Source organism: Manacus vitellinus, unplaced genomic scaffold (assembly GCF_001715985.3).
Source record: "Manacus vitellinus isolate BGI_N305 unplaced genomic scaffold, ASM171598v3 scaffold_3_pilon, whole genome shotgun sequence".
Lineage (NCBI taxonomy): Eukaryota > Metazoa > Chordata > Aves > Passeriformes > Pipridae > Manacus > Manacus vitellinus.
The window spans coordinates 26,821,770-26,849,607 of NW_021940535.1; the positions used below are offsets into that span (position 1 = coordinate 26,821,770).

At 35.5% G+C, this 27,838-nt stretch overlaps 1 protein-coding gene across 1 annotated transcript in view; it reads left to right on the forward strand.

Moving 5' to 3' along the window:
* AGMO (alkylglycerol monooxygenase) overlaps positions 1-27,838 on the forward strand; it is a 189,705-nt gene that overhangs the window by 74,555 nt on the left and 87,312 nt on the right. The window contains 5 exon segments of the mRNA XM_018075919.3: positions 4,312-4,415; positions 10,308-10,403; positions 25,171-25,237; positions 26,779-26,844; positions 26,950-27,029. Coding sequence (XP_017931408.2) covers positions 4,312-4,415; positions 10,308-10,403; positions 25,171-25,237; positions 26,779-26,844; positions 26,950-27,029 — 413 coding nt within the window.

Genomic DNA, 27,838 nt, shown 5'->3' on the forward strand with positions numbered 1-27,838 from the left:
TAATTAAAAGGTCTTATCTAATCTTTTTTATTCACTCAAGATCCATCCAACCTTTACCATTTTACTGATTTTTGAGGATTTTGTAAAATGGCTGTTTTCATTGACATCACTCTTTGAAATGACTACAGGGTTTCTTTGGCATACATTTTCTCTCTTGTTAACCAAAATGTATTGGGCTGTTCAAATTACTTATAATTACAGAAATTAACCAAAAAAAAAGTCTCATTTTGACCTCTCCCTACTATGCATTCTTAAAGAGGAATCTTATGTGCATGATGACCATTTTCTACTACCACGAAGGAAATACTTCAGAAGTAGTGAAGTATGGCCCAGGCATTGTATCTGTATTGGAGACTCATAGAAAGGGACTTGAGAAGTAATGAAAAAGTAATTTGAAATAAATAAAAAAAAAGGCTGAGTAAAATCATAGGTTGCCTTACCACTATGATTGTGAAAGTGTGGGAAACATTACATTTTATTTATGAGTTAGGAGGAGGAGGGAAGGAAGAAAAAGGAGACTAACATCAATAATCTACCTTCATTTAGGAAAACTCAGAAAAGAAAAGGGGGACTGCTCCAAAAAGCCTGGCTCAAGCTTCTTGATAGCCAGTGCTACAAGGCTACTGTTAAATTCCCTCAAAGCCTCTGCTTCTTCAGACCACTTCCCTCAGCTTCTTATTTTCTTTCCTATAACAACAGAATTCATATACTGAACTAACGCTAAAATGACAAATCTTCTTTTCCTTTTAGAATTAGTTTAAAGATACAAATGTCTCAACTGCTTGGAGCCCACTGATTTTACCAACTGCCTGTCTGACTCTGAGACAACTTCATAGAGCCTGAAAAGGCTGGGGTAAAAACTGAGGGCCTGTCTATCGTCGAGAAATTTCTGTGTAGCACCAATTTTCTTTCCTTCCTCACCAAGCTACATGGCCTCATTTATTCTCTGTTGTGATTACATACTAATTCTTTTACAGTTTAAATTGGGTGATGGAAAAAACCACTACAATGGTAATAATAATAATGTATGAAACAACAATTAACTCCAGTAGCAAGATGCAAATAGTTCGTCAGGTCTCCATCTGTTAACAGGAATCTGGGGAACACCACACAAGGAAAGGAGGTACTCGCTGTGCTAGGTTATGATTTGTATAACTTTCCTCACAACGACATGAAAAGGAAATGCCACTTTTATCTTCAGTTATAGTTCTTCATAACAGCAGAAGATGCAGAAGTTTTCCGAGACCACCTGGGTGTAGTACTCAGGAACTTAAAGCTGATCCTGTTGTGAGCAGGAGGTTGGACTAGAGACCTCCTGTGTTTCTCTCTAGCCCGAATTATCCTATGATTCTGTGATGTTCACTCTCCTGAATTAAAAATAGGAGGTTTGTGCATAACTGTATTGTGGTTATCTGTTTTTTAAATTGTATTTACCAATCAAGTTTGAATCATGAAACAACAGAAATTCGATTAAAGCATTGTCTTGGTGGCTTCTCTAATTCCATCACCTAATTTTTTTCTGTGGCCTCACAGTAGAATTTGACTGGAGAGTTCTATAAAATTCGGTAATACTTCCTATTTTCTACATTGATTTTTTTTTTAAATCTGTGTTGGAATTGTCTGTATCTATCTTGATCTCTTTATTGCTCATTATGTAATAATACATATGAGAAAGTGCATGTGAGAGAGTCTTTTATGATTTCATCATCCTTCAAATAATTTTTATCATTTTCTTTCAAGTTATCATCATTAGGTATGAAAAAGTGAAACCACAGCTCTTCTACAGACATATAAAATTTCGTTTCTGTTGTGGGTAGTTGGTGAGCAGTCAGTGGTATTCCCTGAAGAATGCTTGGTCTGTTTCTTGCATTTGAGAGATGTCTTCTAGGCATTATGATTGTAATATTTTTAATGTGCTAATGGTTACAGACTGAGTTTTGGGGTGATCTATTTCACACTTTTTCATGATGTTATTCTTTTGCTTCAAATAAAAAGTTATTGATGATCAGTTTATTCAGATAAATTTTTAATACAAAAATCATTTCCAATCATCAATTTTGCCTATTTTGAAAAGGAATTTTACGTAGTCTGTGCCATTGGTGTCATCAAGAATAGGATTAAGAAGCAAGATTTAATTCACTTAGCTGTAACAGAAGTCAGAAATAGCTTTAGCAGTTAAATTACTTGTGGCAGAATTGTTTGTTTATGTCCCTAATATTCCTGTGGTATATTTTTGAATGATAGATCATTTAAGCTGACTCACACATCTGAAAGGCTAACATTTTACCAATATTCATTTACCTTATTCCATATACTTGTTAGTGTAAGAGGCAGTTTAACTGAAAAATGAATCCTAATAAAATGCCTTTTTAGTAATTCATTTTGAAAACCATTTGACCTTAACTACAATGAAAGTAGACTGTAAAAATCATCATAGATTCCCTTCCTTGAACTTCTCATAATGCTGAAAAATGACTGAGGGAAAGGAGAAAGATCCAGTTACTGTACCCTGTTTGAACAGCTGTACTTCATTGAGTGGAGGCTTGTGTTACACACAGTTTGTGATAGGAAGTAAATGCTTTTAAAACAACTAAGGAGACAGGTCTTTAACCTCCACCTTTTCAGATGCTTTGTTCACTCATTTAGCTTCTGTTGAAGTCTTGGGAAACATTTCAAATACAAATTATTATTGAATACTGAAGCTCACCTGAATAATTAATTTCCTAATGAACTTATTAGGCACTGAGATGATGTTGGAGTTTTTTTTGGAGAGATATCATTAATTCTTGATATACTGAACACTTCTTCCTTCAGGAACAAATACATTTAAAGAAGAAAGAATTCTCAGATTCAGTGTTAAGTGTTTTGTGATAGTTGAAATTACAGATTTATTTCAGCAATTGTAAGTATTTTCAAGGACTTAGAGGACATTCAAAAATGTTTTCATGTAAATTAGTAATTTGTCAAAATTAATTAGATTTAAAATTCTCAGTTTCTAGCAGAGCACAAGACTCTTACCTCCTGTGACAAGACTATTTAGTCCCCTGAAATGGTGAAGATACCTTGCGATTCATTAAGTGGACTTTTTGGCATTACTTCACATTGCAAGTGCGTGTTAATTGCCAGACCTATACTATTTGATGTAAACTTGGCACCAGACAATTTCAGGACTTTTAAATACACATTATAAGATCGTTCTGTGAGTGTGATTCTAATATCCTCCAAAGGCTCTAATGGCTCTGGTGAAACAAGTCAGTGGCAATGGGAGTGTCCAACTGGCAGACAGCCAGTCCATTGTAATTTCTGTAATCAAGCTTTGTGTATACTTCATCCCTTGAAATACATGAGATCTTAAAGGTAGGTTTATGCTAAATAGGCACTATTTGGGCTACGTTGACTACACATCTCTTTCTCTTTTCCTATGATCAAGGTACACTCTGATGGCCATGAATATTTTTGTCCTAATGTCTGTCTGTCTTGCCACTTCAGACTGACCAGATATCACTATACTTACACTATACAGTGCAGAGGGGTCAACCAGATCTGCACTTAAATGAGAAAATGCCTTGAAATATAATCAGGATTTTGAAGTATTCTTCACTTCAGCACATTATAAATGTCATGCCTTCAGAAGACAGGGCTAACACTGGTTTTGCCCTTATTCTAGCAATCTTTTTTTTTTACTGTAACAATAGAACCACTTCTCTCTTTTGGCTGGGTCAAGGGTTCCCAGCACCATCTGCTTGTTTTTCCATCTGTCACTAGTGTTTTGTGGTCTGTGGTACAAGTGGGTTGAAGATTCATGCATTCCAGAAAAATGTCAGCATAAAATCTGACACCAGTTAATTTGTTTAAATTTGATGCAGAAGATTTTTAGAACATTTTGTGTCCCCTTCTAGTCTTGAAATATAACAAATGTGGTCATGAGAGCATCCTCAGTCCTTGTCTCTCTGAATCCCATAACACAGCTCCTATTGATTCGTGTTATCAGGACTCAGCTCAGGCTTTCTTGCTATTTAATTCTCATCTCACACATCCTTCTGCTCTGCCTGCAATGATTTTAGTTCCTGTCACAGCCTCATCTTCCTCAGCATGAAATTCACGCTGACTTGTGTCCACTGACAGACAAATAACCCAGCTTACCCAAACTCAGCTTTGAGTGTTAGGTTTTATTATCTGCTATAATATGGTAAAATAGCAAAGTGTAAATTGGGGGCTTAGTTGCTTTTAGCTTAAGAAAACAGGCCTTGGGAAACAAATGTTGCTTTTTTTCTCTAGTACAAACCTCATTAGAAATTATTTGTTTTGCAGAGGTTAATATAATATGGGCTGCGCACCAAGTACACCATAGTTCTGAAGATTACAACTTATTCACAGCCTTGAGACAATCTGTACTGCAGAAATACACCTCCTGGGTAAGTTGCAGAATATTTGTCAGACAGTATCAACAATATTTAGTAAAGGTGAAAGCATACTGTTTATTTTCCTTCAAAGAAAAACATAATTTAAAGATGTTTGACAATCAAAGCACAGAAGGTGAAGCTGAAGAATTTGAAAATCATAAGCTTTAAAATATATCCACTAATGTTTGTACAAAAAACTTGAAAACTTCTACAGTACTTAAGTTAAAGAAGGCTAATTATATAAACCTGCATTTATATTTTCATAACTTTATGAGTAGAATGGGGAATTTTTTTCATTCAGTTATTCGTGTATAAGTAAGGAAAAGAAAAGAGTATAATGTAACTACTTGAGAATACGTCTGTATAACTGAAAGAATCAGGGAGAGAAATAATTGTTAGAAATTGATTTAGACGTGCAAATGTATTTATTTGTCCCTGCTCATTCATGTCATGTCAGTACTCTATTTAAGTATTTAGGGGCAGTATGTCACTACTTTTACCTAGTGTTATTTCAGATATAACGTATTTGAAATGGTGAACTGTGTACACATGCAATATAAATTGAGTATTCATTTACAGATTCAAAAATATGTATTTCCAAATGCATTCATAAATGTAACATAATATTTAGGGTTTAGTTCTGGGCCCAGGATAACTGCTGATTTCCTCAGTTGCGCTCTCATGTTCTCTTTCGACTCTGTTTTTTTTTTCAGATTGTATTTTGTCTGGTTGTTGTTTATTTAAAAAGAATAACTTCAAAGTTTGATTTTCCAGAATTAGCATTCAAAAGGAATATTTTGTATTTGCATATATAAATATATGCCTATAATTATATATTTACATGTATATACTCACCAATGAGGCATAATATGGGTGGTGAAGGAAACCCACAGTCCTCTGGCAATCTCTACATCCAGCATGTGAGCAAATGACTCAAAATCAAGAATGTGTGCTCACACATGCAAATCCAGTATAACTCCTTTAACTTCAGTAAAATTAGTCTGGATTTATGCTTACATAACTGAACATGGACTTAGCCTGTTTCGGTAACTGTTTTCAGCGCGTATCATTAAATTATTTAAATGTACTAGGTTACAAGAAAATGGCTAGTTCTTCTGAAAATCATGAAGCAGTACTATTTTTTAGATTTGTTTCTTAAACTCTTTTATATAAATCCTCGTTGTTTATTTATTTAGTAAATAATCATCTGATGTTAGTGAGAGTACCTAAAATTTAAATTACTGTAATGAACAAGAGTGGAAGGGATGCATCTTTGTGACAACTCTGCTTCCTCTTTAAATACTGCTATGTTAAAGATTTAACCTTTGGCCATTTACCATTTCGGACCATATGTGCAAATGCTTAACAAAAACAGTAATTCAAAAAAAGACAAAAGGCCTTGTGTACATATGGATGGGTGCATGAGCACTTTGTCTGCCTGCATGATTTTGAGGATGATAGCTCAGAAAGCATAAAATATTCAGGAAGACCAAGATGTGTGGCCACCTTGGATTCCAAAGACCGTCCTCAGGACCACACTGGTGGCACTTGGCAAATAATATATGTGCACTGAAAACTCATTTGCTTTGTGCTAAGGAAATAAGCCTGGGAATACATTGTACTTTTGTGTGCAGTGTTTTTTTCACCAAATATTTCGTATTAGCCAAAACATGTGGTTAGTGTAAATACTGTTTTTCCTACTCCCAGAACTTTTGAGACACATGCCAGTTTTCTTCCTGCAAAACCTTACTGTGCATGATCACAGTTCTTGCTAATTCTTACCGAACTGCTATTTTTGGATTGCCAGACTTGTCCAATACCATGAATGGATCTGCCTTGAAGCTGAAACTCAGCAAAGCCTTTAGTTACTCTCTGAGAGTGATCTAGTTGTTGAATATGTATTGTACTATGTTGTTGAATGCAGTTTGACATTCAGTTTTGTGGAGGCTGTGAGAAAGTTGTGGTGAAGGGTGTGGGATTGTGGGACTGTTCTACTGCCAGCTCTGTAGTGTTTTAAGTTGAACATTGTAAGATAAATAAATCAGCATATTAATCTACGTGGGTTGTGCTCAAACTGATAGAAAAGATGTGAAGTGAAAGAGAATTGCAAAATGTGCTTGACAATCAGTGGTGTGAGATGTACTCCTGAATTAGGAACCAAATGTGCAGTGCTTCATTTTGCATACACAGTGTTTCTTTTTCTCCAGTGGAGGGGCTATAGAGAAGCAAATCTACTGTGAAGATTAAAAGATTGTGTTGAAGCCCATTTTGTGGGAAAAAGACATAGAAAATATATATATTAGTTTTTAAGAAGAAAATAGCAAGCTAATGCAAGATAATGCTATATAAATGAATATATAAATGATGAAGCAGCCAAAGTGCAGTTGTGAAGGGAGAGATTTGCACGTGCACCTTGAAAACTCTGATTTAATGCTCTGAGTACCAGTTCTCAACTTTCCTTCAAGGGTAAGATTTAATTGCACGTATTAGATCCATAATAATTTGATAGCTTTAGACTATACATTTAGAAAAAGAGTTGAGTAATGCCTTGGTATAAAAGCAGGGGAAACATCTATATATAAATCTGGAAAGGGAAGAGGTAACGCAGTTCTTTTCAGCAGTCAGAAGTTCACTTGTCTACTGAGGAGTCTGTCAGGACTGCAAAGGATGTGGGTTTTTTTTTATCCTTACCTTTAACTCCTGCAGATTCCTCACACAAGTTCATGCCCACACAAACTAGTTCTTGGCAGAGGTCCTGCACCACCCCCCCCCACCCTGCAGACCCTCCATCGGCAGGTGGCCCCAGAGACCCAGCGTGGAAGTGGAGGGGCTTGGCGCAGGAAGCTCAGCGATCCTGCTAAACCTCAGGAGTTTCAATTCTTTCCCTTTCTGTAGTGGAAGCATTTATAAGCTTTTACTTACAAATAAAAGGGAGAAAGGTAGAGATGCCCCCACCGGAGAGTGTGCAGTGGACATTCACTCTTCCAAAGGGGCAATGCCTTCGGCGTGGAGGCAGAGCTGCAGTGCGGCAGCTCCATATGAAAAATTCCTCTCCACTCTCACTGGGTGCCTTTCCTGTCAACTATTGTGGCACTTTCTCAATGTCTGCTGCTGAATCCGCAACTTGGAAAAGATCTGTGAGTGTAATAAACGTTTTTCTGCAGTTTTGACCCAAAATTCCATCTTGGAGCCAGGAAAGCTTTTCCTCTACAGATTAGTGAAAGTGTGTATATTCTCATGAAATGGGTGATTTGGTGAATTGGCATTTCCAGGGAAAAACTATTTAATGATTTCTTTTTTTCTGACATTGATCTTGTTTCAGTGGAACCACAAATAGTAGAAATGAATCTTTGTATGGTTTTCATTCCTCCCTAAGGGTTGCACTTCTGTAAATGATCTTTGTAATCCGTTCTGTGAAAAATAAAGCTTACATTGCAAAGAAATGTGAGGCAGCTAGGAAAGCATACTCCTTTGTCAATCTCAAATTTACCTGTAGATTTACATAAAATTTCCTTCATCTCATGACTTAGCAGGGAAATTCTAGTGAAAAGCAGGTTAGAAAATAAATATGAAGATGATCCTACCTTCTCCTCTGAATCATCTGCAAATACCACCAAATTGCCTCTGATATTTTTAGGGGAAAAGTGCATAGTTTTTTAACCCTGCTTTCAATTCTGCAACCACTTCCATGAATAATCTAAAAAACACATGGGTTTTCTCTGTGTGTGTGTGGTTTTTTTTTTTCCTTTTTTAATCAATGTCCTCTCCATTCCTTTAAAAAAAATTCCTGCTGTTATCATGCCATTACACTGGTACAATCAATAATAGGAGAAAACTGAAGTAGCTTTACAAAAATGTGGCTGTGTGTCCTGCTGTGTTGTCTTCTATGTAAGATAACCTTTGAGAAAAAAATATGCCAACCCTCTGATTGTTGTGGGACAAATATCTCTCAGTGTTTTGGGGTTTTTTATATCTTTTAGCAATTAATTACTGAGGTGGTCCAGGTTAGAGGAAGAAGGAAGAAGGAACTCAGAAAAGAGATTGACTTCATACCAGTGTTTAGAGCATTTCTTTTGAAGTATTGGGAAGCTTGCACTACATTTCTGTTTAAGGGCATGGAGATTTGTGGATTTTAAAGTCACTCTTCTGTTTAGTAGTCTTCTGCGCAAGCCAATCTGATCTTTGTTTTTTAATTCTTATACGCGTCTTATGCTGACCTCTACTCCAGAATTTCATGCCTAAATGCCCCCCCCCCCCGATGGCATTTAGCAGCTCCCACCCTAGATAAGAGTTGCTGTGGGTTTTTTTGTGAGTTTGCTTAGGCTGAGTGATTCTTATGGATTGAATGCCCAAATTTCATTTTCCAAGTATAGTTTTCTTCCTTTTTTGTTTTATAAATGCTAGGCAAATAAATCAGCCTTTGAAGATCAGAGTGATTGAAACAAAATAACTGTTTACTTCGTTTCTCCTAAGTTCCAGAAGCTCAGTATTCTTCTATTACCTTTTAATTCCTTTAAGTCTTGGAAAGCAACTTCCAAGACATTCAGCCAGAAACACCCCATGTGTCATTTGTGGGGCAGCTGTGATCCATGAAGTCTTTGAGTGTAGTTTTTGAAATCACAGCTGTCCCAACCCTGCCAGATGATCCTGCAAAGTCTGTAGGGTTTTGTCCTAATGCTTCAGCCCTTGTCTGGTGTTGAAGCCAGCAGACTAAGCTGAGATTTGAGGGCCTTAGTCCTTCTTGGTTCATCACAGTGAGATATGACTGTGGTGACTTCCTTGAGAGCATCAGTTACATCACAGGGATGGGGTGCTGTTGTTTCAGAGACTCAGTGGGACATCTACCTATTGAGTAGACCTTTCAACTAAAACTGAGAGAATATTGTCTTTAAATGCTATGTCCAGACCTACACTAAAGGAATTCCTGGTTCAGGAGCCTGTCATGGCTATCAGACTGCTTTCGCTGATGTTTAAAGTTTTGATTTTAGTGAAAAGGGCAATAGGAATTTGGAAACAGATTTTGCTAATTTTGCCATGTTTCACATGGATCTCTTATCTGCTACAAAGATTTTCCCTGAGTGTTAAAGAGATTTAAAGTTTTAAAGATACTTCTGCTACTGTTTGATTTAGGAAAAATCTCTGGTATAGAGAAGAATTTAATTTTAATTGCAGGTGATACAATACAATGTCAGGTACAAGGGAAAAGAAAAATATAAGCCTTTTTCTGAAGGAAGCAGATTGACTTTTAATGTATGGGGGTCTCGGAAGTTTTATTCTATTGCTCAGCTAGTTAAACAATTAATTGTGGAATTCCTGTGACTTACTCTGTATGTAAGATACCAGAGTGTTTCCTAAGTAAGAAGTTTTCTGATACTGTTTGCATGCTAGCATATTTTAGGACTCAGACTTTAATGGAGATGCTGTAGGAAAGTTAGGGTGAGAATTTATAATTAACTTGGAAAGCCAAGTAAGTAGCCTTAGCCTTATGGTGCTCATATAGGGAGTTCGGATGTTAAAACTATGGTGTTATAAATTCACACCTTGCTTACTCTATGATAATTCTCCCCTTTAAGTGAACCCTTCATGTCAAGGATATGATGCTGTCTGCTCCATGTAATACACAAGATAAACATCTAATATCAGGATTTATGAGTTCTTGTCTTGATTTTTCTACTTGTTCAGTATGACTTTTGGGAAACCACTTTTGGATCAATTTATGTCTCATTTGCTGTAGCACATCTAATAGTAGTATAATGATCAGTATCTATGTATGCTGTGTAATTTCTACATTAAGGACCTATTAGAAGAAGCAAGTATATCATGCAGCGCTTTGCGCTCCTGAGGTAGTACTTCATTATGTTATCATGAGTTTATCTAATGTATGATTTTTTTCTCCTTTTTCAGATGTTCAACTTGCCCATGGCTCTTTTCATTCCCCCTTCGGTGTTTGCTGTTCATTTACAGTTTAATCTACTTTATCAGTTTTGGATACACACAGAGGTAAACCAGGTTTTTAAGCCATACCTAAACAGTTAGCCTGGAGCAGTGTCCTGGAAATCCACTAGCAGCTGATTTATTGTGTAAGAAAAATCTTTGTCTGATTTCTTTAAGGAGAAACATCTGTTCATTTTTATTTCTTTTTCTGAATATATATTGCTAAGTTTATAAGAAGCAATGAGGCCAGTTGGTCCCAATTAAATTTAAAAGTAACTGTGAGGAATCAAAACTTTTCGCTATTTTAATAGTATATTTTCCTATCTTACAGCTTATTAAACATTTTTGGCAGATACTGAAACTGATTTCAATTTCTAAGATAAATATTTTAGGGAAAAATATCCAAATGCCAGTGCTTCTTAAAGATCATTTAGAGCTGCAACTAAAGTCAGATATTTTTTCTTTCTTAGCACTAGTAATTCTCAGATGAAAAATGCTCTTTGATCATTTGATGGCTATTTGTTTATGACTCTACCACTTTATTTGTGTTTTGTGAGTGTGTAGACCATATCTAGTCTAAGCACATATACAGTTAATAACCCGCTGTAATTAATAGGTAGTTCCCAGACTTCTCAGGTAGTTCAACAGCCTTTGCCTTCTTCCTTGCATTACAGTAGAGGTGTTTAAAGGTATTCCATGTTATAGGTCAGTAGCGTATTTCTCAGTAGCCCCGAGTGGGCTGCGGGCTAATTATTTTTACAACACTTACTTCTTTGATTATTCTGCCCATACAGAACCTTTTCCCCCTCTAGTTTCGTGATGTGATTTGTAGGACAGTTCTTTGGGAAAGCAATTTTATTTTCTTTATCTGCTATTTTAGGTGATTGTGTTGTTTAAATTGCAGTTTTTTCTTTTATACTTTCTGTCTGTTACCTTAAAAAAAAGGATTAATCAAAAAATAAAAAAGACAGTTTTAGTGAACCAGTAACAAACTTTGGTTGATGACATTTCACTTCTGTTGGACACATTTCTAAAATCATTAACATGTCTGATGCTCTGCAATACCAGTTGAATAGGGCAGGCTTACGATAAAATTTCACAATCACCAGAACTGGCATAAACTCAAGCAATATACAGTTAAGCTTTTTAAAATGTTTTGAACAAATTCAAGCAATTTTGAAACTACTAGTATGAATCACATGGTAGTAAAGTTTCTTTGCTCATACTTTAGGTTTCACAAATTGCTTTAGTGTGTTTTGCCACTGAGAAAAATGTAATATGCCTCATCTATGTCTTTGCTGTTTGAAGCCATCTCTTCCTTGGCTATGAGGTTTCTAACATTCTGCTGCACAACAGTAACTCAGTGACTCTCAGCACTGGTGCCACAGTGGACGTCTAAAGTTTCTAAAGTGAATTTCAGATGCTTATAAATTGCCTACATCCCTCTAAAGCGCTAAATCCTTCATAGGGCTTAAAAGGAATTTCCATAGCATACGTGCAATGTGCCAAGTTTAGACACTAGTCTAAACAAGAATGAATTTCAGTCTCAATGAAAAGATAAGCACTCCTTACTATTAAATTATTGTGCCAGTAGAAAAACAATGGATCTTTTGTACTGATCCAGTTGATCCACTCATAGGACTTTGCTTAATGTTGATATTGTTGATTTTTTAGCGCAGCTGAAATGAGTTGAAATATGTTGAAGTCATGCTGTAAGGTCAAATATGATGTCAAAATAGAAATAGGGTTACACCATGTATTAGCAGATTTCCTGCTCTCAAGGGCAAGGGATTGACAGAAAAGAGTAAGGAAAAGAAGGGAAATGGTAGCAGCCATGCAGGTTTATGTTACCCAATATTTTTGGTGAAATTAATATGATGCTTCACCTTTATTTTGGATTTTCTTTGCAAAAACTATTAAAATTTAACTGTTTATAGCTGTGTCATCTCTATTTTTTTTTCTTGCAGTCCTTTTGTGAATTTTAATGGTTCTAATTATTTTACACAGATTATGTTAATAAGAAAATTCTTCCTGCGAGTCTCAGTTTCCATCTGTTTCCAAACATATGAGGTTTTTTGGGGGCTGCAGACCTGGGGTTCTATGAAAAACAGTATCCTGTCTCGGTAACTGCTACTAGCTCTTGTTCTGAGAGGAGATATCATCATCCCCCAGCAGCTCTGGTGTCCTCTGGGAGCCCATGGTGGGTGCTGTTACAGGATGACGGTACATATCACTAGGGGCTAAGGGACATAGGCTTTATTATGTCCATTCTGCTGTGCAAGATATAACAGTTTGCTTCTAAAATGAAGGAGCAATTGGTAAGAAATGTTGAGTTTTTCCTCAGATTTCTGTTGTTTTTTTCATCAGTATAGATGTTTCCTTAGATATAATTTTGCCCACATTAACTGGTCAAATATGCTTGGAAATTGTCACTTTACAACTTTTGATTGTACATCTTTCTCCTTGAGGAAAATAAAATCTATTAAGATACAGGGAAAAAAATCTCTCTTTTTTTTCTTTAATAGGTGATTTTTTTTTTTTTTGCTTAGAACTGAAAAGTTTAAGAAAGGACATTCACAATTTAGTGTTTATAGAAAAAAACCCCACATGATATTTAACTAATGGGAAAGATTGAAAGTATGTGAAAGTTTCTAAGGGAAGGTGTTTTGTTTTGGGAGTCATTTACATTGAATTCAGTAATTACAAAAGAATGATCATACTGTGCTGAAATTTTCTATGCCATGTTTCAGCCTAGAGCAAAAGTTTAAAGCCAAATATGATCTCTGATATTTTTCTATCTTTCCTACTTAAATTTTACATGTGTCCAATGTTGTTTCAAGTAGTGTTAAGAGATGTTTCCTATGTTATAACTTTGACTTTTCTCAGTATTTGTTATGTTAGGTTTTTTCCAGCTTTCCTATGAACAGATCAGACATGGTCTATTTTGTTTTATCTTATCCTAAGTGAGTCATGTATTCTCCGACTACAGTATCATGAAGATCAAAAGTACACTCTGGTTTGATCTCATTTAGACTTCTGTATTTCCTACATACTTGACATGTGTTAGTTTTTGTCCTTTTGTATAAAATAGTGCAGCATTTCAAACGCTATAAATCTTATATAAAAACTGTACTGTACCATTCTTGTGGTGCTGGAATCTTTTATTATTACTTATTAGAATGAACTATTGATAAAGGAAAGGCATATCTGAAATTAATCAAGAAAAGCTGGGTATGCTAGAGCGAAAACACAACTTTGTGACTTAACATTACGCACTTGTGTTTAACTATATTGTCCCATTACAAGAATTTTTGTTATCGTAAGTCTACTTTTTTTTTTTCGCTGCTTCTGTGCATTCTGGATGTATGGGCCAAAGGCCAGAGACATGAGTATCAGCAATATTGTGGCCAGCAGGACCAGGGCAATGATTGTACCTCTCTACTTGGCACTGGTGAGGCCTCACCTCGAATTCTGTGTCCAGTTCTTGGCCCCTCACTGCAAGAATGTCATTGAGGTGCTGGAGCAAGTCCAGAGAAGGGCAACAGAGCTGGTGAAGGGTCTATAAGTAAGTCCTGTGAGGAGAAGCTGTGGGAGCTGGGGTTGTTTAACCTGGAAAAAAGGAGGCTGAGGGGAGACCTTATCAGTGTCTACAACTTCCTGAGTGTAGGTTGTAGCCAGGTGGAAGTTGTTTTCTTCTCCCAGGCAACCAGCAAGAGGACAAGAGTAAGTAGCCTGAAGCTGTGCCAGGGGAGAGTCAGGCTGGACGTCATAAAGAATTTTTCACTGAAAGGGTGATTAAGCATTGGAATGGGCTGCCCAGGGAAGTGGTGGAGTCACCATCTCTGGAAGTATTCAAGAAATGACTGGACATGGCACTTAGTGCTGTGGTTTAGTGACATGGTAGTGTTTGGTCAAAGGTTGGACCTGATGATCTTGGAGGTGTTTTCCAACCTTAATGATTCTATGATTGTGTGATTATTGCACCATGTGCATGGCAATCTGAAATTATGTCAGAATTTTTCCAAAGATTTTTTAAAAATCTCTGAGTAGCATCAAGGTATTGAAATAAATTCCTAATTGTTTATTTAAATGAAAAATGAAAAAAAAAAAATCAACCCAAAAGCAACTGAGGAAAACATTTGGCAGTTCTGGGTTAATGATTCACTTGATCTTAGAGTTCTTTTCCAGCCTAAATTCTTCTATAGTTCTGTGATCTCAATAAATCAAGAAAAAACAATTTTTGGTTCATCCAATATGGAATAAGTCAGGAGATCTGCCTGTAGTCCGGGAGAAACATTTCTATGACCAGACAGACCATTCTCATCTAGATCATAAGGGAATGAAAAAAAAACTTCAGTCAAAGAGCACTAAAAATCTAATTTTTCAAAAGCTACTAAATGTTTAAGGACTGTTACTGACAGGCAGAAATACTGCATTTCAGTTTATTTTCACAGGTGATTCGGAAGGTCTATGGCTTATATTAAACTATATCCTTCCATTATGCATTTATTACAACCAATAAGTTAGGTGTGTTTATAACCTGATAGACACCTGTGAAAAACAGAAATTAGTTTCTGTTGGTTTAGCTGTAATTTTTATGAGATGTCAAATTGTATTTGGAAAGTATCAACTGATCCAATCCCTGATGGTAGTAATTGCAGCAGCAGATTATTCCTTGCCTGTTTGATCTTTGACATGTATTACTTTCTGTTTAATTTTCTAATTTAAGGAAAGACTGTAATCTGCCCTTTACCATACTCATGGAAGTCAGGTTTTTTAAGGCATCTCTTTTTGCCTTGTTTAAGTTTTTCTACCCCATCAAACTCTGGGAGCAGAAAAAGGTGAGGAACAACTATTAACCAGGAGTAACATGGGTGAAAACAGGTGAGGAATGGGAATTATTTTGGCAACACCTCGTGCAGACTGGAAAGAGAGACATGATATTGCTACAAATATAGGGAAAAGTACATTTGTTTTTGTCAGAAAACACCAATTCAGTGAAACTGAAACTTGCTGAGGAAATGTATTGTATTTGTCAAAAAAATATTTTGCATTTATGTGCAGTATGTACTGGAGGTTTTTTTCTGTGTCTTTGTTTATTTTTGACTTCTACTCAGTTTTCTTTAATAAAAAACTTTGACAGAAAGAAGTCATGAAGTCATCACACTTTCATGCCCCACATAGCCCATCTAGGCTCCTTGAGTACAGGTGAGCTGTTGTGGCCCAGTCCTAAAGTCCTTGCATCAATCAGCTCATACCTAAGAAAATGATCAGATTCAGGAAAGATCTTCTATGTTTCGTGTTGGTTTTCTGTCTGATAAGGAAATTAAACAAACAGATTTAAGAACCAAGTAAAATTAAGGAAAATACATAAAAATGTACGTACTACTTTTAAGTAGCAGTACACCTGTGATTACTATATCAATAGCAAAAGCTATTCTTGAAACTCTAGAGAATGAAAAGTCTATTGGATGGTGGTCAAAAGAATCATAATATTTTTAAGACAATGTGAAAAATAAGTGACAGCATGAGACAATAGATAAAATATTCAGTTGTTAATTTCCAGGTCCTAACAACTGAGATTGGTATATTTCTTGGCAAATTTTATTTCTGCATTTTCTTAGAACTAGTCTCATTTAAATGAACAAGAAAGGAATACAGGAGTAAAAAACGTATTACAGGGTCTATTTAAAGTACTTGCAGTAGTTTTGTACTTTAGAAGCATGTTAGTAATTCATTTCATAAAACTGAAAGGTATATCTGATCAAGACATGAGACTTTGAATTTAGAAAGCATTTTAACAAAACTTATTTGACTATTACACTTTTGAGTGTTTGCATTGGGAACAAGTTAGTTTTGTTCTTGTGGTTGATTTGTGGAGTTGGAGGAAGGTCTTTAGTACAGAGCTAAAATATTCAATAGTTTTCAAATAAAAACAGACATACTTTGTTAGTAGGTTAAAAATGTCTAGGCCTTGTATAATAGACTGATCTGATTTTCTGGCCAAGATAAGAAATATGGTTAGGCTTTGTGGTTTTTGGTTGTTGTTTTAGTTTGGGGTTTGCTTTTGTTTTGTTGGGTTTTTTTTTAAGTTAAAAAGCATCACCAGTAAAAGGTAAAATCACTAATAATCCAATGTAATTGAGTAAAATTTTGAAGCTGCAGTATGTCTTGAATTTGATACTGGAAGGTCACTTTGAATTCAAATACCATATGCCAACAAAACCTTTAATTTTCTTTATTCTAGTACATTGGTTCATTTAATGAAAGAGCAAAAAGCTGTAGCAAAAACCAGACACAGGTCTGTCTGATGTTCCCCTTCAAATTAGAAACACACACATCTGTCCTAGTCAGGTTAAAAGGGATCAGAAACTTACCATTCAGAAGACTTTTACTAAAAGTCATCAAAGAGATGAATGTAATTAAAGATGATTACAGCCATTCTCCTACTCTGATGTTCAAGGTCATGTCTGTCAACTCTCAGTGATACAGATGATTTAAGTGGAATTCCTAGAAACAGGTCACGTCATCTGACAGCCTACTGGATACTTTCTCACTGTTACAAAGGTCCAAGAAATTATTCTGAAACCAACGGGGAATGAACTATTTGCTGATATGCATACAGAAAAAATTTTGGTTTACAAAAGAAAGTTCTCATCCCATTCCTAAAGCTGACGCTTTTGTCATTCATAAATTCATTGTTTGCCTGCCACAAACTCTCAATTAGAACGTTTACTCTGGAGGTAAAGAGAACAAATAATTCAATAACCACTAGAAAGATAAAAATACTTTCTTCAGTGTAGACAGTGACTTTGTAGGTCCAGATAGAGTATATATACAATGTAGAAAATAAAACTTAAGCATGATTCCAAGAAACAAAGAGATCTCACTGCTTCAATCCAGCCTGTCTGCCAAAATGGCTTATTAGATTTTCTGATCAACCTGCAGGATAAAAGTCCTGTCAACATTGCATTTGCCAGAACATGGAGGAGAGCAAAGCTGACAACATTATCACTAAGCAGAAATACTAGTAATAACTGCAAAATATGTTCTACTTTTCCATGTTTCTCTTCCCCCATGAGGGGAGAAAAGTATTATCTTTCTAGATATATAAAGCACATAACTCTGCTTTTTGTTTTAAATAAAAAGAATAACAAAAATGAGAGAAAATAAAACATTCAGAAGAGAGCACACTGTTCCTATTCTGCTAATTGTAGACTGCACTTGAACACAATTTAATCAGGAAAAATATAGTGGGATGAGGTATGGAGTTCCTTCCTTGGCACCTAAGGACCTCGGTGATGATTAAGAGTTCCGATGTGACACCTTAGTAGCCTCAGGATGAGCCTGCTATTTAAAACCAAGTTCTCCTTGGCACTTTTAAGTATCTGAGTCTACCTGGATGTGCCTTTACACCACGAGCCAGTATTTTATTCTTATCTATCTTCTCTTTCAACCTAACTGCAAATAGAGAGAGGGAGACTTAAAAATATTTAAGTAATTTAAGTGAACTGTGTAGTGCTGTGCACTCGAAAGCACTGAATTCAACATGGAGCACAGGAGCCATGATCTTTTTCATTCAAAAGTGACTGCTCCGTGATAATAGGCTTATATTGGTGATTTGTGTTTGATGGGCAACAATCCAGGCAGAAGAATCCTTCCCTTTCCCTGTTGAAGCTGGGTCAGTAGTGAGGCCAGAAATGAAAACTTTATGGGACAAAAACATAAGCAACGACTTCAAGTTTGATCGCAATAATTAAGTCCTTGAGTTTGACTATTGGCTTCTGGTCCTTGCACCAAAGACTCTTCTTGGAAGTGACAGATGCGAAATGTTTACTTAAGCAGCAGTGGGCCTGACTACTGTTAATATGCCTGCAGAAACCCTAAAACTAAAAATCATAGTTCAAGAGTTTTATTTAGGTCACTTCTGTCTATTAAGTCTCTGGAGAATCATCAAGGTAAAAGTGAAATGAGTTACTTAGAGATGCAAGGCATTTCTTCACATTTTGCATCTTGGAAAAGAATCTAAACAACTGATTTACCAAACAAAGTTAATATAATAATGAAAGGATGCCACATTAATGATGTTAGAGATGCTGTTCTTTGTAAAAAAAAAAATAAATCTAATTTTCCATCTTAACATATTACATGTAATACTCTTGAGTTTTTCTCATTGCTTGTACTCATTGAGAAGCTATTTAAATTAGTTAAATTCAAAGCCAACAGAAAATGTGAAAGACCATTATTTGTTAAAAACACAAACTGTAGGCTGCTTACTATATTTCTGTCTGTTTAAAAAGGAAGATGAAGAGCCTCACTTGGCTATATTTTAGTTTATTTCAGGACTGGCATACTGATTTATGACTTTCTGGTTTTTTCCCCTGCAATTTCCAGCATGTATTTGTCAAACTGCTGAAAAATGCTGAAATTGTATAGCAATTTTTCTCCTGGAGTTTGTTTAAAATGCTTAACTTGATGCATGACTGAAAGTGTGACTTGCTCCTTGCTATGCTATTTGTAATGCTGCAATTAAAACAACCAGTTAGTTTTCTCATTTTTAGTGGAAAAATTGATTGAAGCTTCCTACATGTGCTCACCTTTCCCACAAGGCTTAATTGGACCTTTAAAGAAAAAAAAGTTGCATCCACTTATTGCAACTGTTAACTTAAATATTCGTGTAAGATGACAGTTTGATTCAAACCTTGCCTTCTGGCTGAAGTGTAAAACAATGAAAAGTGACAACAGCGGGCCTTCAAGACAATTTATTATAAACACATTTCTTAAGGCTGCGTGTTTATTATATAAATATGCCCTAAACTGGACCATCCATTAAAACTAGGCTTTCACTTCCCATTCCTACAATCCAGATTTATCAGAAATTCACCCCTATGAAACTCTTTATGATCCCAAAAGGCCTGATTCCTCTGACTTGTTTTATTTCTAAATTATAAATATTGTTTTTTCACTCCTCAGTGTGGAAATCTGGCTATATCCATTTTACATGCTTACTGGAGTAGAAAACTGCCTAATCAGATAGGAAAACAGTTGGCGGCATATAAATCAGGGTTTGCTGAGGATTTCAAAGTGTGAAACTGGCAGACAAGCACATATCCTAGGAGTTCTGCCTTTCCTCAGCTTCCCTGTAGAGATTTCACATGGCAAATCTGATCACCAGAGCCATCTGTATAAATACATGGGTGTGTTGTCCTAAATTAACACAGCAGCTCTACTGGGGAATGTAATTAAGGTCTTATTTTTAAATTTCCCCACCAGACTATCTGAAATATAGATTTATATACAAGGAATAAGAAACTTGTCTTGATTTTGATGAGGAAATGAATTGTAATATGTGTTTTACTACCAACTAGTCTAACAGAAACCCCAAAGTTCAGGGTGCTCCTTAGTGATGCTCCAGGGATGAATTTACCCTCTTCTGTCCTGCAGATCAGTAACACTGTGATGTTGAAAGTAATGCTGTGCTACAAACAGCTTTCCTTATACTCAAAGGAAAAAAAAAAACAAGGCAGAACTTTTTATATACGAATGGTTTTACTGTAAGGTTGCCTGCTCTACTCAGTCGACTTTCCTTCCTAGCGTTCATGTTGAAACAGAGTTAAGTAAAGATTCATGTTGCAGTGGTGACAGGAGGAGTTGTTACACAAGATGTAAAGTTTCCCTTGGATTTCATGTCACGATTTTTTCTCATTACTTAAACAAGAACTACATTGAAGTGGTGCAGGTACCAGGCAATAAAGATTTCCCTTGGTGCTGACAAACTCTGAGACCGCAAACGGAGGTGCTTACATGCCGCAAGAGATATTGCATAATGTTCTTTTCCTTTAGACTAGGGATTGCTGTCACAAAGGAAACATCTTTATATAAGAACTACTATTGTAGCAAAAAACATTTAGTTCTCATTATTTTCAAAGTTTTCAATTCCACTGTGTTTTATTCAGTAATGTATGGAAGCTATTTCTAAATATGCAGCTTTTAGCCTGCCTTTTTTATTGCACTTGTCTTAGAGTTGCTTCAGTTACTGTCAGTAATTCTGCTTTATTATTTAGTGATACCCAAATACAACAGAGGAAATATGTTGGTTTTTAAAGTAAAGAAAGAAAGAATAGATTTTTGTGGAGAATTCTGACAAAGCTTTTATATCTATTATGTGAAAGACATCTACATATCTGATTTGCAGGTAGTTTATTGAGTACATTTGTAAGGACTTTGACAAGTGAAAAATTTATTTTGGCAATGAGATGTTAAACAATGAAGGAAGTAGGATAAGAGTTTTGTTGGAATACTGAAGTTCATCTGTGGGTCACTAGCATGGGAGTTTTGGTGCACGTGACGTGTTTGTTAATTGAGAAAGGCAAAATTGGAGACAGAGGTTGATTTAGAACTGTAGGTGTCTATATCAGGGAAACAAACACAAATGTAAATCCCCACTCATATTGGTCAAAATACAGATAAGGTTATTGTGGGACAACAGTTGAGGTATTTCAACTTTTAAGGGATTGGTAGCTATTTTTCTGTATTCCCCAAATCACTGCAAAGTGATGAGATAAAGAATATTTTATATTCACAGTATTTCCTTTGAATAATATGCAATAAGGTTTGAAATACTGTTGGTAGGGATATTGAACAATGGCATTTCATAGATTTATTTTTTTTACTTTTGAAACTACTTTCCAGTAAAAAAGTCTGATACAAAAATCACAGTAGCAGCATTTCCATTTTTTTAATGAAAATCCTGATTACAGGCAACAAAAACTGAGCTGATCTGCTATTCTTATCACATTTATTTTGCTTTTTTAAAAACTTTTTTTTATTCCTGAATTATGAACATTGTGAAAATTCTTACTCTAAAAAGTCAACTTGAATACAACACTATTTTAAGCTGAAAATGTTTTTCTTTCTTGAATAACTGAGACTTAGTGTATATGCTTTGGTGACTAGTTGCAACTACAGCATAAGCCTGGTTACTTCTACAAAGAATGCTTCTTTGAAATTGAGATTCTCCAAGGAAAATGTCTGGATATAATGAAGGCATGGAAACAAGGATAGACTGACAGATGAAAAGTAAATGGGTAGGTCGAGTAACTGCTGCTGCCTTTCTCTTCTCTGTTACCTGATAGGCATTCTTTGGAACAAGTACTGTTGTTACACCACATTAGATTTTGTTCCTACAAACTTCATTCCTTTCATTGCAATTGCAGTAAGTTCCTGTCAGCCTGACATGGCAGTGTCAGAATCTTGCCTGGCAAAAATTGTCCTACTATCCAAGCCTTGACAATTTACTTTGATGAAAAATCTGCTGAGTTTTGCCCCAGGTAAATGGTAGAATATAGAAAAATTCAACAAATTTAAACAAAATAATTATCTTCTTTGCCATGAGGTGCTGCAGAAGCCTTCACAACTCAGCTTTCCACTAATAATATGTTTCTGTTTGTTGGAATAATTAATTATATTTATAGCATATATGTTTATAAAATATTTATAAAATTTTTGGCACCAAGTTTTCCACGGACAGCATTTTTTTATGTTTTAGGAATGTGCTAAGCATCTAGAAGTAAACTTACTGATAGCAAAGGAAATTTCTAGAAATAGCACCCAGAACCATTTTGACTGTGTTGAAAAAATATTTTGGATGTGTTTTAGACAAAGGATTTCTTTATGGATTGCTATTTCATCATACTGGATTTTTGCTTCATCAGGTACAGAGTTCTGTACTGCCTCTGATCTTAAAAGTCATGCAGTTATAATTGTTATCTCAGATGATATTTCGATCAGTGTGTGGCTAATATATCTTTGCAATGGAAGAAACCTTGACTGAAGTAGGCTCAGGCATCAGTCACTTATTATGCTGTAGAAAAGATATTTCAGTAGATTTTTGAATGTCATCACTCCAAGAAGGACTGTTTTAAAGAATGAGAGAGGTTTCATTATCCAAAGAAAGTAATTTCTCTAGGATTAGTAAAAAATACTTTAAAATTTTACGTAGGTTCCTGAGGTCCTCAGGGAGCCCCAAGACACAAAGTTCTGCTTTGGCATATGGATGTATTATGTAGACTTTCAGAATCATGAATTTTAATTTTAAAATATTAATTCAATCAGCTGGGCATTGAGACCTGAAGTTATTAATTCTGAGAATATTTTATTATAATTCACAGGTAGGCTAAGAGTGAAGACTGCTATTCCGTACTGATTCCCTGCTCTCCTAGTGCAGATTTGGTTTATTTTCACAAAAATTTTTAAAATACTTAGCTAAAAAAATATTAAAACCAACTAGATTAAAGTTAGGTGTGGTGTAATAGAGAAATCACTGCTCTCTCAGGTGCTGGGTAACAGTTCAATCCAAGACATTTGTCTTGGATTAAGTTAAATTAGTGGTCACATCTCATACAGCTTAAAACAGTGGGATGTTCTGCTTGAGAAAGATGGGAAATGGAACTAGCATGAATGATGAATTATTTCTTTCCATGAGGTGGTCTTTTCAGACTTGAACTTATTTTGAGGGAGAAATAAGAAATACAAATGGTCCTACTTATGTTATCCTTGGCTTCTGAGTTAAATGAAACAAAAAAAACTTTTCTCAGTATTCTGCTTTTCCAGTCAAGTGTATGCAGGATTTTAAGAAAGGTGCTACAAATGTTACAGTTCTCTCTACCTGAAGAATTTGCTCAATTCTACACTCCTTTAATTACAGAAACACTCTACTTAACCAGTTAGGTAGATGTTCTTTTTGCTGTTATTAAAGAGAAAAATGAAAAAAAAAGTATTTTTTCCCTTTTATTGTGATACTTTCCTGATTCATAACAATTTAAATATATATGACGAATGTACTAAGTCTGCTTTTTGAGTCCAGATCTACTTGCACTTGCACAACTGTGAAGAGAAATGGAATTGCCATTTTTTGTGACTTTGTTCTGTAAACATTAAATGAATAAAACTCCTTGTATATTTAGCTTTTAGACAAATGGACCTGCTCTCATGAGTAATGACTGCTTCTGTACTTACTGTATTTTGTGCCGATCTTATCTCTATTATTATATTACAGATTAACCCTTCAGCAGTATGAGTATTAAATTTACTAATTAAGTTGTGTAAAAGACAAAGTGATGGATTCTTAAGTTTGTTTCTTAAGGTCTAAGCATTTTTATTTAGCTGCTTTTATGCCCCTCCCTCCTTTTTAACTGCAAAACATTATGGTCATAAGACATGGTGATTAGATACCATTTTAGAATATATTGTGAATACAGATCCTTTTTGGTTAACCGGTGATTTTATCAATTTGTGGCTGATGGATTTGTGTTTGGGATTAAGGAATGGTTGCTGTTTTCAGGTGTCCACACACTTTTGTCGAGCTAACCTGAGCACAAAATTTGAAGTCAGTGGTGGCTTTCCTCCATAATACCGGAGAGTTCCTAATTTAGTATAAACCCTGCTGATACAAACTTAATTCATCCATGTTTTCTGACAAAACTTGGAAAATTAGAGTTGAGTTTATGGCAATTATGCTTTCTATTGCTTTGGATTTGGTATCAGAATGATCAAGGCTGGACTTTCTGTAGTGTTGACTCATTGCCTTAAATTGCAGCTCCACTATGAATTTATGCTGGTCTACTTTCTTTTCATGCCTCCAACTCATGCTAGTGTATTTGTGAGCATATGTTGGATCAGATTCAGGAACTGATTGGGTTAAACTAACTGAGAAAAACAAAGCAAAATTAGTTTTGATTTGCATCAGTTCCCTAATCAGGTTTGTTATGTTACTGCATTTGTGCTGGGATAAAAGAAGGTCACTGATAGAAGGAACAAATAGTCAAAGGTACCGAAGGAGGAAGGAGTACTTGTTTCTGGGTCAATGCCATTTGCTCACGTAAAGTGTTCACATAACTTGAATCACCGAGTTACACTGGATCCCAAGTGCTCATGGATACGGATAAGAAGCATGAGTGAAACAACTCGTATGGAATCACAGGATCATCAAAGTTGGAAGAGACTTTAAAGATCATCTAGAATCACCCCTAAATCATATCCCCAAGTGCCAAATGCAGACACCTCTTGAACATTTTCAGGAACAGTGATGCCACCACCTTCCTGAGCAACTTATTCCAATACCTAATCACTCTTTCAGTGAAAGTTTTTTTTCTAATATGTAATTTGAACCCCACCTGGTGCAATTTAAGGCCATTTCATCTTGTCCTTTCACTTGAGACATAGCAGAAGAGACCAACGCCCACCTCACTACCACCTCCTTTCAGGAGCTGTAGAGAGCAATGAGGTCTACCTGAGTCTCCTTTTCTCTGGACTAAACAACCCCAGTTCCCTCAGCCACTCCTCATGGGACATGTTTTCTAGACCTTTAACCAGCTTTGTTGCCCTTCTCTGGGCATGCTCCAGCACCTCAATGTCCTTTTTGAAGTGAGGGGCCCAAAACACAGTCAATACTCAAGGTGCAGCCTCACCAGTACTGAGTGCAGCAGGACAATCACTTCACTGTGACTCCATGCTATTATTAGTTCTTGATTCCCAGTTCTCTCCATGATTCTCGTAAAATCATGAACTAATAATAACAATAAGAACAATATTTGCTGCTGGATCAAAAAGAAATTTAATTTTTATGTTTTACTATTTTATTCTTTTTTTCATGAAAGTTGTTGTAATAGTACTACAGGGAAATGGTTTAGGCAAAAAAAAATTGCATTTTTGTCTTTTTATGCAATTCACCATAAGATAAACATCCTCTTTTTTGTATTTTCTCCCTCTCTTTTCACTTTTTCTTGATCTTATACAGTATTTTCAAGTTCATTGAAACATTATGTTTTTTAAGGTTATCACCAAACTTGGGCCTCTGGAGTGGATTCTTAATACTCCCAGTCATCACAGAGTTCATCATGGTAAGATAAAAATGGAACCTCTTATTCTTTGGTGTGTTTTTTTTTTTTTTTCTCAAGCTCACTATTTCTATAGTAATAATAATGTAGTAAAATTGTACTGTAAAATCAGTTTTACAGAAAGATTTCAATTTTGACCATTACATCAAAAATAGTCCCTGTTCAGTTAGAAATTTCACATTATTTTAAAAAACTTTTTAAGAACTTAAGTTTATTTTAAAAATTTTATGTTTAAGATTAATTATTGAGCAGAAATTAAGTCTGGATAACATGAAAGAATTTGAAGATTGAGCATAACAATTCAATATTTGTACATATGAAGAATGATAGAAAAATATCTTATCCTTCCCTGACTACTGAAATATCATCAACAAACACGCTTTTCTGTTCAAATTCAAGCACTGTAAGTGTGAAAAGACATGGTTATGTTTTGGAAGAACTGTTAAATGTTTTAATTTTGGCTGGAATTTGGAATTTGGTTTTGGCTGTCTGAATTATTCTCACTCCACACAAGTGCATGATGATTGACTTTTCATCAATATTCAGAGGCATTCAAGACTATATAGCATACGTAAATTGGATTAAGAATGAACTCCATTGCATACTGAAAAATGTCATGGACATATCTGAGGAGTAGAAGTGAATTTCATGGATGTCCTTGGCTCATTCAATGTGCAGAGATAATAAGTTTGAAAAAATAGAGGAACGGAAGAAAAGTTTGAAACAGATTCAAATATGTAGTTATATGTACAGAGGATGTTATTAACATTTATTATATCCTCCCAGTGTAAAGTGTTTATGGCACTGTGTAGACTTTTTAAAGAACTGTGATGCTCTAAGTGTCTAATCCTTAAAATTTGCACAACTACTGGTAATCCTGGAGGGAGACACTCTGCTCTTATTTGCTCTGCTGTAAATCTAAACTTATCCTCTGATCCTGATTGAAGTTAAGCTGAATCACTCTGGAGCTGATCAAGGGTTGTACAGTTACTCCAGAGAATCTCCATGAACTTTGGGATATGTAATTGATGTTTCTTTGTTTGTACCTTTGAGGACAGTCTATGTACAAATACATTCCCTAGAAAAACATAGAAGGATCAGTTTTCCTCACACTGAAATCAATAATAATGAAGGCAGGTTAAGATATAGAAGACAGAGACAGCTGACAGCCATTAATGAGATGATTACATATACATGTATTTAGCGTATATTTTCTTTGGTTAAAAATGGTGAAATTATTTTTGTTCGCTTTTTAATTTGTCTTGATAAACATATTTTGAATTAGTTTTACTCTACAAATGAATCCTTCTATTTCACAGAAATTTTGGGTATGACACATTGGGTTTGCATGTTTGAATCTGAATAGAAAGAGAGCAGTAAGGATAGTAAGAAAAAAGAGATTTTTTAGAATTATAAGGAGTGGTGGGTTTTAAAACTTTTATTTTTAGATTATAAGTGATGCTAATGATGATTTTCCTTCATAATTCAGTTGCATGTATTCTTCTGTATGTCATTACTTGTCTCATAAATGATTTTTATTATAGGTAGAAATCCTTACTGCATTGACAAAAATTATGGCGGCACACTTATTATCTGGGACAGGATATTTGGTAAGCAAAAAAAGGTTTTCTCTCTCATGTTTAGTCAGTGTGGCCAAAATATGTATACCTTTGAATTTGATTGTTGGTTGTTCTTTTGTTTTCTTCTTCCGTCAGGAACATTTGAGGCTGAAGATGCAAAAGTTGTATATGGCTTAACACATCCAGTAAATTCTTTTGATCCCATCATGCTCCAGGTGCTACAGTTTGTATCACTGACTCTGGTATTTTCAACAGTCAGTCATGTTCAAAAGAAAGTCCTCTCTTAGGCACAGTCCTCTCTTAGACCATCCTTACATTGCTGCACAGTCAATTATCTAAATTATCTACATTACCTAAATTTTTTCAGTATTTCATTGCAAGACAGTAATTTCTACTCACTGCACTGAGTATATGCAGAACTTGTAGTAATCATGAAAATACAAAACAGTAAAATCAACAACTAATTACAATGGTGATTGTAATAAGGGAGAGTTCAGAAAGATACTGAAACTGAAACCATAACACCATTGAAAACTCAACCAATATTTATTATTAAGAGGTGGCCAACAAAATGAAAAAAAACCCAGGAGAGAGGAAGGAGGAGAGAAATAAACCCTCAGTACAACTCCCTCAGTTACCCAGGTGTTTTATATGAAGTTATCTTACCGACCCAGAATGCCTATAATTACCATAGCAGAAGCTGCATTCTCGGAGAGTCAATAGGCTCCCAAGGTAGCGGGCGTCCCTGCAAAAGGCAACGTTGTCCTTTGATGTGAAGCTTGCACTTTTCATTTCACCTCCCAGCATGAGCTCTCTGCTTTTTATACAATTAATTGGTGAAGTCTACCTGGGCAGGTGTGGCCAGCACCATCCAGCTAGAGGCCTTCAGTCCCACCCCCTGGTTACGTAAGTGGTGTCTCTTCTGCGCATGCGTGGGTACCTTGGAATTCCGCTTGAGCATGCGCGTTATACCTCAGGGGTCTTTTCTAATTGAGTCTGGGGGTTTATTTCATCATTCTCCTCT